The sequence below is a fragment of the Psittacula echo genome (assembly GCF_963264785.1).
Source record: "Psittacula echo genome assembly, chromosome: 5".
NCBI classification, from domain to species: Eukaryota; Metazoa; Chordata; class Aves; order Psittaciformes; family Psittacidae; genus Psittacula; species Psittacula echo.
In genome coordinates, this window is record NC_137739.1 from 5,110,150 (window position 1) to 5,129,718 (window position 19,569).

General features: G+C 42.1%; 1 protein-coding gene across 3 annotated transcripts in view; it reads left to right on the plus strand.

Annotated features, from left to right (window-relative positions):
* The window catches only part of MAD1L1 (mitotic arrest deficient 1 like 1), a 296,765-nt gene that overhangs the window by 7,528 nt on the left and 269,668 nt on the right, over positions 1-19,569 (plus strand). For all 3 annotated transcript variants that reach the window (XM_080617371.1, XM_080617370.1, XM_080617372.1), the window contains exons 6-9: positions 659-740; positions 1,368-1,498; positions 2,781-2,895; positions 3,837-3,898. In XM_080617371.1, coding sequence (XP_080473497.1) covers positions 659-740; positions 1,368-1,498; positions 2,781-2,895; positions 3,837-3,898 — 390 coding nt within the window. The remainder of the gene's footprint in view (positions 1-658; positions 741-1,367; positions 1,499-2,780; positions 2,896-3,836; positions 3,899-19,569) is intronic.

The window sequence follows — 19,569 nt, forward strand, 5'->3', positions numbered from 1 at the left end:
AAACTTCAGTCTTCTGTAGTTGTTGTCACTCAGAAAACTTTCCACAGCGTTTGATTTCCGATCTTCAAAGGGGTTCTTTGATCTGGATGTGCAGGTTATAACCGTTGTTTGGAACTAGCTCTGAGGTGCCATTTAATTGTACCTTGAGGAAAAAAAACCAAAAACTCAAACTTGAACTTAAAATCTTAGTGATGTCTCATGTTCATGGTAGAGAGTTAGCAGAAGGCATGTGGGTGGGAAAGGCTAATCTGAACTTTATAGACTGAACAGAACAAAAATACCAAGCCTTAACTCCTAGTTGAGGGGTAGTTGAAAGATACGAGTGTGGTTTTTTTCCTTGCTTACTAAGTTCAACTCCTCAGTTTCAGAGGTGCTCTTTATTTACTGTGAGTGTGTATTTGCTGGTTTCAAAGTTAAGGTGGCTTTGATTTTTGGATGTTTCTCAAGATGCATGTTTTTATTACAATGAGTATTTTTCTCTCTAAATTAGAGGGAGATGGTATGAGTGTGAAACTCTGAGAGAGCCAATCTGCTGTAACACTACCATATACCTTGTTAATAGTGTTTGAAAATGTTTGTCAGAGGTACTTCTGCATGTAGGTGGTTTCTGGCATGTGATTCCTGGGTGCTAAATGCCTCTTGTATGTACGTCTAATAGAAAATGGCAAGAAGCTTGTCAGCAAATCCAGATGTTGCAAGCAAACCAATCCCATCTAGCAGAATATGAACAGAAGATTAAGGTAAGAAACTCTGTGGGCTATGTAAAGCTTTAGTTTTTAATAGCTTCCATGGAAGAACAGAACAGTGTTTTTCTAAACATAATTACTATTGCAGAAATAAGAGGTTAGTTTGTCATGTAAGAATCTGATCTGGTGGCCAGCAAAAGCTGAATTTGGCTAAATTGACTTGGATGGTCCAGACTACCTCTGATTAACTATAACATGACACACTTCATCTTTGTTGTATCAATTGATTGAGAAAAAGCATCTACCTATGCTTTCTCAATAGAAAGGTGATTTATATCCTTGTGCAGTGTGCTGCAGGAATACTGTGTTTGATCTTGGGGCAGAGCACAAGATTGCCCTGCAAAATATTCAGTAGAAGTGGGTCCTTTTTAATGCTTAGCGGAGATCTTGTTTTGTTAGGAACTTAAGGTAAATAGGCGTAGGGAAGAGGTCAGCCCAGGTGTTAGAGGTGGAACGAGAGTCATCCCTGCTTTGAGCGATGGATTGGGCCAGATGACGTACTGAGTTCCCTTCCAACGTCATGGAAGTCATTGACTTGAGTTTAAAAAGTACAATGGAGGAGTAGCTCCTAAGAGTTCCAAGTTAATCATTGCTGTCCTCTTGCCATCCCATATTTTCTAGGATCTGGAACAGAAGCTCTCCCAGCAGGAACATGATGCTTTAATTGTCAAGAACATGAAGACAGAACTGGCTCGCCTCCCAAAAATGGAGCGGGAATTGCGCCAACTCAAGGAGGAAAATGCCTACTTCAGGTGGAAGAAGGGTTCAATTGCTGGGAGGGTTAGCTTGTGTGAGGTGTCCCTGCCCGTAGTAGGGGGGTTGGAACTAGATGATCTTCAAGGTCCTTTCCAACCCTAACTATTCTATGATTCTGCACATGCTACATTTGCACTATATGTACTTTCAAATCCCTCTGTTGGGCTTCCATATGGGAAACTTTAGAAGGAAGCTTAAATGTTACATATAAATACTGGGTCTGAATTGAGCAGGTTGTGATGGCTACCAGAGGATTTGACAGGATCTGGGTAATTTCCCTAAACACAGTGAGAGCCTCACAGAATGTGTATTGATTGTTCTGGATGTTTGTTAGAACAAAATTCAATGTTTAAAGATAGTGATGAGCTCTGTACAGCTTTGGGAAAGGAATCCCTGTAGAGCATAGAGACAGCTGATCACTTCTTTAATAACTCTTTTTGCTTAGTTATTGTTGCCACTGCTTTAGAGGCCTGGTGTTCTAGCATCATGTTTGGAAAGTTTTGTTTAAATGTCTAAAGCATTCTGATATAGACCTGGGTCTCTGAAGTGGCAATTAGTTTGAAATATTAAATTCCTGTGAACTATGAAATAAGTTGCCTTAGAGAGTTTTATGTTCTTTTGTTAAAGGAAACTTAATTCCCATCTTTTGGTGCATCTTAGGAAAAAAACCCTTGAGTTACGTGGGTGACCTTACCAGGTTTTTCTTGTCCTAAAATTAAGTCTCTTGGCTTTTTGTTCTTGTTTCATTATAATTTTAAATTAGTTATCTTGGAATCTTTTCTCATGCTTGGGTGTTTTTGTTGTGCACAGAAATGTGCTATCAACAAATTAAAGGTCATTTTTTACAAACAGTTTCATCTTCTCTTCCTTGCACATGTTAAGCAGTGTCAAACGTGCTCAGCCATCACAGAGCACTCAGAAAGCCCTAGTGTCTGCCGCTTGCTGTGTTCCAGCCTGTGTTCAGCCTGCCTGAAGATTGGAGTAGGGAGCCCTTTGCTACCTTTCACGCTGTTTTGCCAATCAGTGAAGCGGATATGAAACTTCAGGTTCTTTGGACGTAATGAGGGTGGCACTTAGAGTAGGAAAAAGCCCAGTTTAATAGCGCTGAGTTTCTGTTGTAGCAGTGGCTTTGCAGTGAGGGTTATAGAAGCAAGTCCGCTGAATGCCGTGAAATCTGTCCAATGTCATAGGATCCCTTGTAATTCCAGGTGTATCCAGAAGTTCATGAGGGTGAATTGAGTTGCTTGGCTCTTTCATTGTTTCTCTTTTTCACCACAGGGAAATGAAAGAAAACAATGGGTTGCTCAAAGAGGAGGTGGAAGGTCTCCAGAGAAAACTGGAACGCTATGAGAAAGTCCAAGCGCAGCTTGCGACCGTTGAATTGGAAAATGAGGTGAGCAGCTGGGAATGTTTGGTGGGTGAGCAGGATAGAGGTTTCCTTCATTGCCCGTCCTGTCTTTCAGGCTCTTCCTGTATTTTTTACTTGAGATGAGATACTTGTTTTAATTAATGTGTTCCAACCAGGCATTCCCAGACTTAAATGTCAGCATGAAAGGAGCTATGGCAATGAAGGTGACAAATGCAAAAGGTTAATCTGCTGTTCAGCTGGAGATTTTGTGTAAAGAACTGTCTCCTCAGGGTGTCTTTTTTGGCCTTGTTGTTTGTTTCTTGCCTCTCTTCTGCTAGAAATGTCATTTTTGGTGTTAAGCTCTGCCCAGATACGGTGTTGCTGAACAGGCAAATGATAAGAACCTTGGTAGGCATTTAGATTACTGCCAGTGCCAGGGGGGCCAGAATGTGGTCTCAGATGAATAAAATTACTTTGCTTCAATCCCACCCAATATCAGTCAGACAGCAAGCTGTCAAGAGATTAACCTTACTGTGAGCCTGTTGATCTGCATAACTATACTGGTGTCTGATCAGGTTTAGATTGTACAATTTGGCATAGACTAGAAGTAAAAAGCTAGAGGAGAAACTGGAGGAGGAGAAATAGGCACTTCAGCTACTACAGGATCGGTGTTGAGAATACAGCTTGTTTACTTCTCCACTGCCAGGAGTCTGCCAAAGTCTAGTACACTGATGGTAACTCACAGGGTTAGGTAATCTACAGCGCTGAAGTGTAACGTGGATTCTGTGTGTCATAGAGCTGTGGTGACAGGGAAAATGTTTGTGAGGAATGGGGAATGACAATCAGAAATGCTAGATAAGAAGATAATGAAATCCACAGGAGGAGAAGACATTGGTTTTGAATGGAGGATTATGGGAAAACTGTGGAAAATGAGCTGTTAGAACATTTGTCTGTGTCTCTAACTCTTCTTTTGATCTCTACTTCAGAAACTTCTGGGAAAATTGAAAAGCTGGGAGAAAGTGGACCAGAGCACCGGCTTGAACATCAGGTATGTGCTCACAGCTCTGCAGAGAGGTACAGTTTTAAATGATTTTCCTTTTGTCTGAATCATCTGATCTCTGCAGTGTGCTGGTCATGTTTCTTGCTAGCTCTTCTTCATGTGGAGGTTTTCCCAGTACTTTATTATATATAAGAAGAATCATAGGATACACACTGTTATAGAGTACCTTTGGGAGCTAGCAATTGTTTTTCACCAAGTCAGCTTGACAGTGTCTCCAAGGCTCAGTTTTGAGTTCTCTGAACTCGTTGTGTATAAACATTCATGTTTAGTTAGAGACTCTGCTAGTTTAGTAAGTGAACTCTTAAGAATATTAGGATGTGTTCAGAGAAAAGAATCTGTGTTGACAAGATTCTTGTGACAAATTGCTGTAAATACAATTTCTTTGAAATCTGGATACCAAAATAAACTGCCAGATCATGTTGTGGTGACTTTTCTTCCCTAAGGCAGCTGAAGCACTGTTTTGTTTTGGCTAATGAGAAATGGAATAAATTCTGTTTCTTATAAAAGGGGGAAAGCGCTTCACCCCTCCAGTGATGTTTTGTACCAGAAGCTTGTCAGTTTGGGTACTGTTACTTAACAGCTTTCTGACGTGTGGAGCGCTGAACCAGATTTTTTAAGATCTCTGGTATGTATGTGGTTTAAAGAGGGGCTGGAAATGGTGTGTTTTCTGATCATTTTCTTCCACTGCAGAAGGTTTTCTGTGTAACTATGCTTCATGCGTCCTGTTTCAGCACTGCTTTATCTTCTCTAAATGCTTACATTGTTGTTACATTAGAAGGAGAGGTGTTTCTTTGTAAATAACAGTCTTGATAGCAGCATTCTAGTACAGATCTCCTTTCATACTGGATCAAGGCCTGAGCTGCAACATGAATCACAAACCTAATTTTATTAGTTGTTTCTTTATTCCATTCATTACATGTGCCCAACAACAGAGTTGTATCTGCAAACTGTTGGGATTGTTTGGAAGTAGGAGCGTTTGAATATGCATCTATGGTTTGGGCACATTATTGCTTCACATGGAAAATACTTGTGTTTAACTTGGGAAAGCTCCCTTAGTTTTCTCACTGTTTTCTGTTTAATGAGAACAATGAACCTTTCTTTAGAGGCATGCTAGTACGACCGAGATCCTCTCCTGCCTCTGCTGAGGATACGTACATTTAGATGGAGTTAGAATTGTGCTGCATCTCTTATGGCAAGGAATGGCCAGAAATAGTATGAATACTTTTCACAAAGCGTGCGCTATCAGACAGCAGAGTAAAAGCTTTTTACTTACCTCAAGCTGTTAAAGGTTTAATGAGGTAATTTCACACTGGGAGAGAAATGGAACCAAGTGATTCTGCCTGTGGAAGTCTAATAACTCCTTCGTTTAAAATCAGAATATTCACTGGAAAGTGCTAGGTTTTGATTGGGCCATATTGTTTAGTGCCATTAGTGGCGTCTCTCTTACAGAGGAGGGAATTGCTCCTGAGAAAAATCATCTTTTGCATGAAATTGTAGCAAGTGGAGCTGGATGATTTCCTTCTCCCTCTTTTTTTCCCCTCTTTTTTGTCGTTGCTTAGATTTCTTACATAATGAATTACATTGCTTCTCAGTCAGGATTGATGAAGATGATGAGAGATCATTGTCCTAGTTAAGTTCCTGGAGTATACTGTTGGTGAATCATAGAATCATAAAATCATAGAATCAACTAGGTTGGAAAAGACCTTTAAGATCATCGAGAGAAGAGTTAATTGCCCATCTCATACTAGAAGAAAACAGGAGCAAGTTGGATAGTTGTCCCAAAGATGCAGAGCAATAAGCTGTTTGCTAATAACTAGATAAGCAAGGAAGAAGGGAAATGCATCTTATCATACTCTTCATTGGTACAGAGAATGTAAGTTAAGCGTGTACAGCATGTGGTGTTTTAGGAGAGGATGGTTTTTAATTTCTTCTAGCACTTCCACAGGGCTTGTTCTGTGTCTGCTCTCGGTGGTTGCTGTTCACTGATTGCCTGGTCCCAGCAGGCTTTTTGTCAGATTGGCTTATGATCAGACCTTGGAGTGTAATTTTATGTGATAATACTTGGAAAGGAGGTGCAGCTTTTAGGAACGTAGTGGTATTCCTACTGGCTTTAGTACTGGTCTGTTTTTGGTAACAACGAAAGAGCAAAGTGTTTATAATGCTTCGCCTTTTGTGGGGGGAAACAAGCTCATTAACAGTTTACGCAAAGGGCTAATTTTAGGTTTTCTGGTTCTGGATTCCACTTGTAAGCTCCTGGGTTTTCTTCTTGCGCTCACAAGCTATAGCAGCAAAGACAGCTTTAGCTTTAGAGCGTGTTGGTGTGTTGTGTTCTGTTGTGCAATCTTCTGTCCAGAATTTGCCTTTAGAATTATACCTGCCTTATACAATTGTTATAGTATCCTTGTAAGCTCCACAATACCCAGACAATAAATTAATACACATTGTAGTTATGTTTGGTTCATGTATGCACATTATGCATGGCCTAATCTTTTTTGTGGTCAATTATAAGTCCTTTTAGGATCTTGATCTTCTTACTGCCTACTTCCCTGATATAGTTTGCTGTGTCTTATAGTGAATGTGATTTTTGACTTGTAGGTCTTTTTTTGTGAGCTCCTGTTACGCTGCAAGGGATTTTCGTGCATTTGTCATGTGTTGCTCTGACTTCATACTCCTGCTGTAGGATTTGGTTTCAACTGTAAAAGGAAAAAAAAATGCTGAATTTTGAAATTCTTACTTTGCAAGTAGAAAGTCTTCCTTATTTGGGGTTGACTCCCTTGGAGAAGGACATTCATGTATGGATATTGTAGGACTTTGTTATTAAGAAAGAGTTGTGTTGAGAAAATAAGCTTATACTCCGTCTCTCTGGAACGTGCTGATGTAGTTTGTATTTCTTCAAGATCTAGTATTTGTGTAATTGAGTTGTTGACCGTCTTCACTGAAGAACTGTGACAGACTTGGTTGTTTTTTTAGAGTTGCACTATGAGCTTAGAGATATTTCCCAGGTAGTTTATTAACTGCCATTAAGCAACATGTATTTTAACCAAAAAATGCTTGGGGAAGGCTGTGTGTGAGTGGAGGCAGGTGCTTTATGTGGATGTTGGCATGTAAAATCATCAATGAGGTGGTGTCCTTTCTCCTGCTGCTGGAGAAAACTGGATTTCTGCTCCAGTCTGGCAGGTGCAGCCTGATGTAAAACCAACAGCTGGGCTCTCAGGAAGGGTCAGTGAGTGCAAGGAATGTTGTTATCAATGCTACATACAAGCAGTTGCTGTCTCCTTGTCCAGTACTTTGGGTAGTAAGTTGGTGTGAAAAAGATTTGTGCGTATTTCTCTAATGGCATACAGAGTAGTGTTTTTCAAACCAGCTCTGTAAACTTCATATTTACACCACACATTTATTTAACAAGAGTTCTTCAAAGCCTGATTATTCTCCCCCCACCCCAGGCCTTAAAATTGCATCCTCCAGAGCAGCACTGTTTACTGTTTGACTTTCCCTTCTACAGCATGTAGAAGATACTCAAAAAAGACGGCTCTTATTCTGTGAGCTTTTCATCTAAATAAGCTTTTTTGCGGCTGCTTGTCTGTTTGACTGGTATTGCCTTTGTCCTCGAATAAATTAGCCAGGTGACTTTGCTATCCATAAACAAGTACACATGGTTTTGCATCATTCTGTACTCCAGGATGTATCTGGTATGTTTTAAAGATGAGGTAGTTAGTAACTCGGATACTGAAGATATTGATAGTCACCGATAGTAGCTGACAAGGTTTAATGCTGAATTTGTCTTTGTATTCACAGTATCACAGTATCACAGTATGTTAGAGATTGGAAGGGACCTCAAAAGATCATCTAGTCCAATCCCCCTGCCAGAGCAGGAACACCTAGATAAGGTTACACAGGAATGTGTCCAGGCGGGTTTTGAATGTCTCCAGAGAAGGAGACTCCACAACCTCCCTGGGCAGCCTGTTCCAGTGTTCTGTCACCCTCACTGAGAAGAAGTTTCTTCTCAAGTTTAAGTGGAACCTCTTGTGTTCCAGTTTATACCCATTACCCCTTGTCTTATCATTGTTAGCCATTGAGAAGAGCCTGGCTCCATCCTCATGACACTCCCCCTTTATATATTTATATACACTAATAAGGTCCCCCTGCAGTCTCCTCTTCTCCAAACTATAGAGACCCAGCTCCCTCAGCCTTTCCTCATAAGGGAGATGCTCCACTCCCTTAATCATCTTTGTCGCCCTGTGCTGGACTCTCTCCAGCAGTTCCCTGTCCTTCTTGAACTGAGGGGCCCAGAACTGGACACAATATTCCAGATGCGGTCTCACCAGGGCAGAGTAGAGGGGAAGGAGGACCTCTCTCGACCTACTGACCACCCCCCTTCTAATACACCCCAGGATGCCATTGGCCTTCTTGGCCACAAGGGCACAGTGTTGGCTCATGGTCATCCTGCCATCCACTAGGACCCCCAGGTCCCTCTCCCCTACACTGCTCTCTAACAGGTCGTTCCCCAACCTATACTGGAACCTGGGGTTGTTCCTGCCCAGATGCAGGACTCTGCACTTTCCCTTGTTATATTTCATCAAGTTTCTCCCTGCCCAACTCTCCAGCCTGTCCAGGTCTCGCTGGATGGCAGCACAGCCTTCTGGTGTGTCAGCCACTCCTCCCAGCTTAGTGTCATCAGCAAACTTGCTGACAGTACACTCAATTCCCTCATCTAAATCATTGATGAATATATTAAATAATACTGGTCCCAGTACTGACCCTTGAGGCACTCCACTAGATACAGGCCTCCAACTGGACTCCGCCCCATAGACTACAACTCTCTGGCTTCTGTCCTTCAGCCAGTTTGCAGTCCATCTCACTACCTGATCATCCAGGCCACACTTCCTCAATTTAGCTATGAGGATGCTGTGGGAGACTGTGTCAAATGCTTTGCAGAAGTCAAGGTAGACCACATCCACCGCTCTGCCATCATCCATCCACAATGTTATTTCCTCATAAAAGGCTAGGAGGTTGGTCAAGCATGACTTCCCCTTGGTAAAGCCATGTTGACTGCCCCTCATAACCCTCTTATCCTTGACATGCCTTAAGATGGCATCAAGGATAAGGTGTTCCATCACTTTCCCAGGGATGGAGGTGAGGCTGACCGGTCTATAGTTACCCGGGTCCTCCTTCTTGCCCTTTTTGAAGACTGGAGTGACATTTGCTTTCCTCCAGTCCTCAGGCACCTCTCCCGTTTCCCAAGACTTGGTAAAGATGATGGAGAGTGGTCTAGCAATGACTTCCGCCAGTTCCCTCAGCACCCGCAGATGCATCCCATCTGGACCCATGGATTTATGGATGTCCAGATTGCTCAACTGGTCCCTAACCCATTCCTCATGGACTAAGGCAAACTGCTCCAGTGACCTGACTTCATCTGAGGTCTCAGGAGTACAGTGCTCTTCAGGACTGCCTCTGGCAGAGTAGACTGAGACAAAGGCGGCATTCAATAACTCTGCCATCTCAGTATCTTCTGTCACCAGGGCACCCATCCCATTCACCAGTGGGCCAACCTTGCCTCTGGTGTTAGTTTTATCAGCTATGTATTTGAAAAAGCTCTTTCTGTTGTCCTTGACCCCTCTGGCCAGATTTAATTCTAAGGAGGCCTTAGCCATCCTAGCTGCCTTCCTACATCCTCTAGCAGCAGCCTTATATTCCTCCCGAGTGGCCAGCCCCTCCTTCCATGACCTATAAACTCTGCTCTTCCACTTGAGCATACCCAGCAGTTCCTTATTGAGCCATGCAGGTCTCCTGGCCCTCTTCCTTGACTTCCTACGTGTCGGGATGCTCAGCTCTTGAGCTTGGAATAAGCAATCCTTGAATGCCAACCAACTATCTTGGGCCCCTTTACCTTCAAGCAGCCTTGCCCATGGGATTTCCCCTAGCAATTGCTTGAAAAGGCCAAAGTTTGCCCTGCTAAAGTCCAGGGTTGCAATTCTACTTGCTATTGTACTGGTCCTACCACACAAGATCCTGAATTCCACCATCTCGTGGTCGCTGCAACCAAGGCAGCCCTCAACCTTTACTGCTTCGACCAGACCCTCCTTGTTAGTGAGGATGAGATCCAGCAGCGCTCCTCTCCTGGTTGGCTGATCCACCATTTGGATGAGGAAGTTATCATCCATACACTGGAGGAACCTCCTGGACTGTGGCTGGGTTGCTGAGTAGTCCTTCCAGCAAACATCAGGGAAGTTAAAATCCCCCACGACGACCACGTCATACATAAGTAGCAGAATATTTCAAGTCTTAAAAGACTGGAGTTTTGCTGAGAGATTACCATATTTGTGGAAGATAAAGCAAAAGATTTTGTTCGTGTCTTGGGAATCATATTCCTGTTTTCCATGCCCATCACAAGGAAGCACTAGAGAGATCAGCTCGGAGGCTTCAGAATGTCTTGGACATTCTTGAGTCACATCTAGTTGGGGTTACACTGGAAGGGAGATCTCAGTGCCTTTGGTGTAAGGCTGACCTGGAGGGACTCTCGGTTTAATGAAGCATGAGTTTGGAGAGTACCTATAGTCATCCTTCAATTTGCAAGGGTAGATTTAGTTGGCTTCACTGATGATAGTACGTTAAGCTGCTCTAGGTGTTTGTGTGCTTGCTGCCTGGGTTTGGAAAGAGAAGTGCATATTTAACAGGAATTCAGGCCAACGCTGAAGGACCATTTTCACTCAGTGGAGCCTGCCAGGTGCAGGCAATAGCCACTGATCTGCTGACCTGTCCCTTAAAGCCAAAGAATGAACCTGTTAGTGCTGAACTGGGTTTCTTGTGGAAACATCTGTGGGCTGGCTGGCTGACAAATCCCCGGGGCCTAGCTTCCTGCAGTGTCTGAGACCAGATAAGAAGAGGAGATAGTGTGAATGTGCATGCATTTCCTCTCCAAGAAAGGGTTTAATTAAGTGGGAAGTATCTCTGTTTAGTACAGTGGATAGCATAGTTGTAATTTGTAATTACACAGGTGCTACACTCAGTACGGGAAGTCCTCCTATGCACATTCTGCTTTTGGAGCTGGGGGAAGGGAGGAAAGGGAGGAGAGAGGGAGGGAAAAGGGAATCAGATTTCTTGATTCTGCATTTAGTGGTAGATTAGTGCTCTTTTTTCCACAGTGAATAGGAGAGAAGGGAGAATATTGGAGTTCTCTACTTTGCTTTTTGAATCTTGATTAACTATGCTTAGCTACTCTGTGCTCTCTTCCATACCAGGCATTGAATATCTTTGCAGTAGTGAATGAAGCTCATAATCCTCTCCTTTCTCACAAGGTGGTAATTTACCTTCCTCTGAATGTCCATTATGAATAAGTGGTTACTGGTTTAAAAACCCTCAAAAATCTGTTGACAGATACCCAAAGCAGTGCATGTTGAAATGATGTGAGTTGCTCCTATCTGTTTCTGGATACTTCATTAACTGTAACCAAGCAAGATAAGGTTTGGGGGTTACTGTTGCTAGTTCTAGTAATGCCATAATTCTGGCATGATTGCTCCATAGCTGAGCAGATATTGTTACTGGAGTAGCCTATTGTATCCCTCTGGTCTTTTGTCACCAAGCAAGAAATGGATCTAATGAAAAGTGTTTGCTGACTGCTGTCTGTAACTGCACCACTGCCCTGAGCTGAAGTGCTAATTTCCACTTTCGGGGGGGATAAGAGGAATGGATTTCTCTGGGTTGACTAATGGTGCCCCCCTACTTTTAGAGCTAAGTCTCTAATTGGAGAAGAAAATCATAAGTAGCATAATATGAGGATCTTGAAACTTCATGTTGTACATCTAAGTTTTAAGTAAATAATTGTGATTTATGATCTGTGAACATACCGAGGATTGCATGACTGCTGTTCAGGAGATTCCCAGTGCAAAACAAGCTGTCTCCTCACAGTGGGAATTCCCAAGGCACCAAAACCGAAGATAAACACCCTGTAAAGGGAAACACTAATTAAAACTCCCCACAAACAAACAACAAAAACCAAAACAAAAGGAGGAGCTGTGCTGCTTAGAGGAAGCTTTTATAGTTGTGAGGTCTCAGCTTACCTCGTGGGACAGTGTCTGCTGATGTCCTGAATAGACACAGTGCTACATTTTACAGTTACTTTTAAGAGCTTAATTTTGTCATAAAAAAGATTGCTTTCCATTGAAGGTTTGATAAATGTTAAAGAATTCACTCTCCAAAGAGATCAAATGTACTTTGACTTGTGACTTGAGTATGTGTGCACATGTTCTGTTCTTATGTGGTACTTTATGGGTCTGTGAGCACTGCAGCTGGAAGAGGTTCTGCAGAGCAACAAGTAATCTAGGATGGAAACTAGCTTTCAGATGGATTTCTTTCCTCATCAACTTAACTGTGTGGGTGCAGGAATGCCTGTGCTGTTCCAGAGCAGGGCAGAGGGAAGTGGCAATGAGCAGCCAGGATGAAAATGGAGGATGAGGATCAGTTATATATAAAGGTTATGTATTCAGTATATGTGTAAAAGATGAAAGCATTGCTTTTGAAGCATTTAAAATCTTGAGGGAGAAGTGCCTGAATTGTTCCAGAGGGGATCTTTGTCTTTAGAGAGTGAGGTAGAGGTTTCAAGAGAAAACTAATCACAATGTCTTACAATAATTTACATGGAGAAGCCTTGGAGGCAGCTGTCACCTATTGAATGTGACATACAGCATATGCTGGAGTATTGCTGTAAGCTCTTCTGTGCTTTGTTATCTTGTTATGTTTAAAATATACATTATTCTTCAATTTCTGCAGTGCCTTAGGTTTTAGCTTTCTGTGACAGAATGCTTTTTGTGCGTGTTGGAGAGAAAATGTTCCTTTGTCATCTCAATATCTGAAGCTGCAGTTTGTTCAGAGGAGTCAGAATGCAGTTTTAGGAGACTTCAGGCCATGTCTGGGTTTTGTAAAGGAATGAGGTATTTAAATGTGATGTTTGGATGCCTGATGTCAAATCTGTGCTTTAGCCAGAGTTTAGGCTTCTCCCATTCTTATGCTGTTGATCCACTTAATGCTAATTTCGTGACAATCTGCATGTCTTTGTATAGATATCCTATAATACTGTAGGTCTGTTCCTGTCAGTACTTCACTGAAGTGCTGGGCAAAGCTTCCTGCCAGATTTTCCTATCTGATATTAATTTTCTCCGCAAAAGCTGTACTTATCTCCGATGTTCAAAAATATTACTGTTCTTTCTCTTTGCCATTAGTGCTTTTGTTTCCTTTTGAATATATCGGAGTAATAAGTCTTTGAGACTAAAGGAAAGATAAGGAAAAGTGTAAAATATAATGGATGAACACCTGATATCCAGGCAGACCGAGGCTGTAATGTATAATCAGAGACAGAAGTAAGCAAGCTCACATCAAAAAGATGTCTGCCCTTGCTTTGCATTTCAAAGCTCTGGGACTAGTTAAAGAAACTGTCTTTCCAGGATCACAGATCTGGCATTCTGGAGACAGACAAAACTGTTGAACAAGAGCTTAGCATGTTGTCCATCTTCTTTGTTGCATAATTTGAGGAACTTTGGTAGTTTGCCTACAGGAACTGTGTGGAGAATAATGATACCGAAGAAAAGATGGATGGTTCTTACCAGGGGAGTAAGAACTTTGCTTTGGAAGATGCCAGTGGACCCTTTTAACTAGAAAATATCACTTCTTTTCCCATCTCACTTCCATTTTCATTGTTTTTATCAGAATACAGAGCATTGTCCCAACTTGAATATAGAGTCACTTCCCAAATCAATAAACTTAAGGCGCTTTTTCCAGTAGGAACAAAAGTGAGTTTAGAAATGTGTGCTGGTGGTGTCTTCTGCAGAGCTGGTGATTTGTTTGCTACAGTGGACTCACCAGTGAGACACCTCTAAATCAGTGTTTGAATGCTGTTGAAAAACAATTGGCTGAAAGTAGCTTGCTTTCTTCCAGCGTGTAGTGACCCATGTTATGTGTAAATGGCTTGAACTTAGGTGCTCACTCTGCTGTGAAGGAGAAGCTTTCAAAAATACAGAGGCTTTTATAAAGAGCCACTTTTCCTGCATTAAGCAGTCCTGTTTGCCTTAAAGTGAAATTATCATTTAAATAGCAGAGACTAATGAGCAAGGGGATGGTTTGCTGCTGTCAGAGAACTCAAAAAGCTCATCCTTGGTTCTTATTCAGCCTCTCATTTGGCCATTTGCACAAACCCAATATCACTGTAATCTCTAGCTCATTTTTAATTTCACCTTTGCATTTCCATTTCAGCATCTGTCAGTGTTTCAGTTCTAAATTTTCTTCTGATGTGCTGTGCCTTCCCTCTCCCTTAGATGTGCAAGGAATCTACCTCCTTCGGTGGATCAAGGAGTACCAAGGTGGATTGTGCCAGGCTGAGGTTTTTTTGTCTGGAAACTTGATTACTCTATCAAATAAAACACAATAGATCTTATTTATTTGAACCTCACTGAAATACTTGCTCAAGAGAGCCACTTGGGAAAGTATAATCCATGCAGGAGAAGATAAAAATTTAAAGAATTATACGATGTATACGGAATTATTTAGGCAGGGATAGATTTAGTATTGTTGCAGGGAAAATGCAAGGGTAAGTAGAATTCCTCAAAGATTAGCCTTAGGATCTGCTTTATTTAGTATTTCTGTTAATGGTTTTGGTGCAAAAATTTGGTGTGTGCTGATAAAACTTGGCTAATGATGCCAGGTTCAGAAGATTTGTAATTACCCAAAAGCTGGATGTGCGGATCTGAGTGACCCTAAGGATTCGAGTAAAGAAGTGGGACAAAATTCAGTGAAACAAAACACAGGGCTCCATGGAATTGGGAGCTGAATACAAACTTCTTTTGTAAAATGCAGTATTTGCAGTGGAAAGGACTAGAAGAAGGGCTCTGTACTCGTTTACAACAGGATGCCTGTTAATTCACATGCATAGGATGCACCAGAAGAAAACTTCCAGGAAGGTGGAAGTGTTCAAGTGCCTCTGTAGATGGCCTGGGAGGTACTTCTTGGAGTTCTGGTCATACTGTGAAGGAAGATAGTGGGAGGTGAGTGCAGAAAAGGGTTGCTGGTAGGAGCCCAAGAGCCTCCTGAGCCAGTGGTGAGTGGAAGGACTGGCCTCCTTTAGCAAAGGCTGGCAGGAGATGGAGGAGAGAAGAGGTTATTTCCAACGCTGATATGGATAGCTCAGGGATCCTGTTTTCAAATGGAGCTTTTTGTGTTGTTAGAATAGCTTGTGGAAGATGGAGCCAGGCCTTTTTCAGCAAGATAGAAGATAAAACATGCCCAACTATTTCATGTAGCCAAAGCAGTTAAGAGCTGGAGGTATACAGAACCTTCTTTCCTTCCTTGCCACTGATGCAAAATGCAGGGAGTACCTTGGCAAAGCTTTTTTGTGTGGTGATTATTGTGTTTGTGTGTTTGGGCGTTTTTAGTGTTTTTCTTTTCTCTCTAGTGGCTGCTGACGCACTAAGATGTGTTCTGCACCTATTTTGGTCATTACCTGGCAGTGAAATGTTTGTTCTAATGAAGTCATGTCTGTTGCACAATGGCATTTTGTAAGAGGATGATACCTTTTGGAATAGCGTGTTAGAAACCTCTGCACACTGAAGCAGCTCTCAAGTTTTACTGCCTCTTGCTATAAACGGAAATGAAATCTGACAGAGAGCCTGACCTTTCAACAGCGATACTTTTGGCTTTTCTAGAAAGGTATTTACTTGATTTCAAGCATCTCTTCTTTCCCCTCTAGTACCACTTTGAGTCAATCCTTACAGATTCTCTATTCTCAGCTCTTTTGTCAGTGAAGTTTAACAATTGCTGTGCCTCTTTGTGGGAAGCAATCGGCGCCTATTGCAAGAACTATGTTCTATCATGTGTTGTTCTTGTTGGAATTGCTTTTGAGTTCTCATTACTTGTTTAAACTCTCTTCCAGAGGTGCGCTGATATGAACAGTGTAGTGAAAGGAAGATCGGTTTTTTGGGTAGGAAGAAGTAGGAAATTCTGGATTTTTCTGAGTTACACCTTGCTGACCAAGTTAACTTCTTTTCTGTTCTAATGACGCAAATCATCCTCTTTCTGTGGTACACATGATGCTGTTCAGCGAGGGCTTGAACTCATAGAATCACAGAATAGTTAGGGTTGGAAAAGACATTAAGATCATTCAGTTCCAACCCCCTGCCATGTGCAGAGGCATCTCAGACTAGACGTTGTCACCCAAGGCTCTGTCCAACCTGGCCTTGAACACTGCCAGGGGTGGAGCATTCACCACTTCTTTGGGTAACCTGTTCCAGGGCCTCAACATCCTCCTGCTGACTTTTCTAAGGAGGACAGAAATGGGATATCTGGCTTTAACTCAGAATGTGTTGAGTGTCAGTATGCTCAGTTAGAGGAGTCAGCTCTTCGTCAATTAATTTAGACAGTTCTCCTTGGTAACCTCACAGCTCTGCTATTGGGTTACTTCAGAAGATGATGCTTTAACCTGGTTGTGAATTTATCTTTTTTAGTCAGCTTTGTAAGTACATTTACACATAAAATTTCTGCATCCTCTTTGTATTCCCAGGGATAAAGCTTTGTGGCTTCAGGTGGGTTTATGCAAATATAGCAGCCAAGGTTGGTGGCATCAAGCCTGTTTTGTGACAAGCCTTTCATTTAGGCCTGATGGTTTCCAGTGTGACTTTGGCAAAGACATCATCTGCCTTCTAGATAGCTGGCCACTTGTCAAGGTCACACAACACCTATTGGCTTGCCTGTCTCAAGTAGCTGGCAAGGGGAATGCAATTGGCGCTTCTTAATAACTGTTCTATTTGGAAGGGTGGTAGAGAGAAAGAGTGAAAAGTGCTCTGAATTTGTTTTCTTTCCAGTTGGGTAGACAGAGATATTGGAAAATACCTGTGCTCCCGTTTATGGCTTATGAGAACTGCTGAAATGTGCTGTTCCTCAGTGTCGGTCTTCTGACTGTAGTTACATATTGAGAACAGCTTCTTTCTAAAATGTTTGTCTGTTTCTTGAATCCTGTACAGTTGTTTTCCATGATGGTGTGTCTAGATCAGTAGAGTTTCATGGCATGTCAGGTTGGAAAGGACCTCGAGGATCATCTGATCCAATCTTTCATGGCAAAAGCATGATCTAGACAAGATGTCTCAGTGTCCTGTCCAGCCAAATCTTTAAAGTGTCCTATGTTGGGGAAGAGTCTGGAGGATACGAAGCGAATCCTGAACTTTGCTTTAGAGTCAGCCATTCTGCTTCATGTTTCCATGATGAATGTTAAGTATTTGCCAGAAGTCACTTTCCTGGACAGTTTCTAGTACCGTATGATGTTGGTAGATAAGTGTCAGACTGATCTGGTAGTACGCAGTGTTAAAAGAGCTGCACTTTGTGTCTAAGATTGTAAAGGTTACAGAATAAATATTTGGCCCTTAAGCATTGAAACATCAGAAGGGCAGTTCCCAGGGTTTTAGCATTTGTATCAGTCCATGGATTTGCCAGGGAGGACATGATTCTTTTCGTATTAATTTGGAATTCAGATGCCCAGAGAAGCTGTGGCAGTGTTAGATGGGGCTTGGAGCAACCTAGTCTAGTGGAAGGTGTCCCTGCCCATGGCAGGGGGTTGGAACTGGATGAGCTTTAAGGTCCCTTCCAACCCAAACTATTCTGTGATTCTATGATCTATGGTGGAACTAAATCACTGCATGGAATTTGATGGAATTGTATCTGTCGGGAATCTTGCCAGCAGCCTCAAAATGCATGTGGGTTTTCATAGGTTTAAGGAGCTGTCTCTCACTAGGTTCTTTCTTGTCCTTTTTTGTGCTTCACTAAAATCATTCTGGTTGTGTGTAAGCTGTCCCCTGCATTTTCCATCCTTCCTGTGCTAGGGGACTTTAAAGGACTCAGCTGAAAAGAGAAGGCAATAACTACCTTCTCCTCCACAAACTGCTGTGTCTGTCAGAGGCAGCTTGAGGGTTCAGGTTGTCTTGCTGTTGTGGAAGAGCTGCAGTTCCCTTCTGTGTTGAACAATAAGCTTTGTATCTGTTTGTACAGTAATGAACTGCTTTTGTTTCTTTCAGAACCGTGCTCTGCTGTCTGGAGCCTTTCCGTTGACAGGCAGCCCTTGCCAAATTAATTTTATTTAATTATCTCTCAGGGCTAAGCTTGAATACATTTGGCGTTAAATTCCCTGTTTCTCCCCTCTTCTGAACGAAATGGACTTAATATCCTTGTTAAAATCTGATTAAAACTAAAATTGAGTTTTTTGAAGTCTGATTATCCCATGAAATGGAATTTTTAAACCTCATAATGAATGGATTTGCATACATTTTGAGCATCATTGAAAAGAAAGTTGAAATAAATTTATTAATGAAATTTTCTTCTGCTGTCTCTTTGGGCCATGACGATTGCTGGCAAGTGAGGTAGGAGAAGGGAAAGAGAGAATAAAATCCCTCCCTCTTGAAATAAATCCTCTTCTCCTCCCAAATTAATTCCAGGGCTGGTTTGACCCTGTCTCATTTTTATTGCTCTCTGCCACACAGCCCAGTTTAGGTAATTGATGGGTTTTCAGAGGGTAACTATACAGTTGAGCTGGTTTTATGTATTTAAAGGCTTTGTGTTTTCTGAAGGGAGGATGTGGAGGGCAACATTTGTTTCAACTATTACGTTCTTCCCCTTCATTTCTGAGGTAGCCCTGATACATAATCAGTACACAGGTCTCATTTCTCCTTTCTGAGAAGCTCTATGGTTGAGCTTTTATTCTAAGCCTGGTAAAAAATGGATAGTTTTACAGGCTGTGGTGAGTGTGCACGTGGGATTTGTGATTGTTTATGTAGTTCCCTGGGTTTGAAGCAAAAAGTTTCTTTGTAGGATGGATTTGAATCTTTCACTACTGTAATTGTGCCCATTCCCTCAGGGTTTTGAAAGTGAAAAAGGATGGATGTAGCTTGCCTGAGCTCAGCTTCAGAGGGCAGCCAGATGCCTGTGCAAAGAGGTATTGATTTCACATGTGAAACCTTTCTGTATGTTTTTTGCACTGATTGATTAGTTCAGGAGATGTCCTGATATGAAAGGTAGCACTTAAAGATGTGGCTGCTTGTTTATTTTACTCTGTCATCCTCTTACTTGGAGGATCTCACAAGAGGAGCTTACAGAAAGCTCTTTGCACACATAAGCATTAGTTACAGGAATTTCAGAACATCTCTCTGTCATATGTATTCGTATGAAGACAGGCTGAGAAAGTTGCGGCTGTTCAGCCTGGAGAAGAGCAGGCTGCGTGGAGACCTCATAGCAGCCTTCCAGTATCTGAAGGGGGGCTATAGGAATGCTGGGGAGGGACTATTCACTAGGGACTGTAGTGATAGGACAAGGGGTAACAGGTAAAAACTTAAATAGGGGAAATTTAGATTGGAAATAAGGAGGAAGTTCTTTACTGTGAGGGTGGTGAGGCACTGGAATGGGTTGGCCAAGGAAGTTGTAAATGCTCCATCCCTGGCGGTGTTCAAGGTGTTGGATAGAGCCTTGGGTGGCATGGCAGGGGGTTGGAACTGGGTGATCTCAAGGTCCTTTCCAACGCTAACTATTCTATGGTTCTATATGCTCTGTGCAGATTTTTCTTTTCCTTGTAAAGACATTACAGTAAGTGTGGTAGAATTAAAATTTAACAGTTCAGAAATCCTGGTCTTGGTACATGA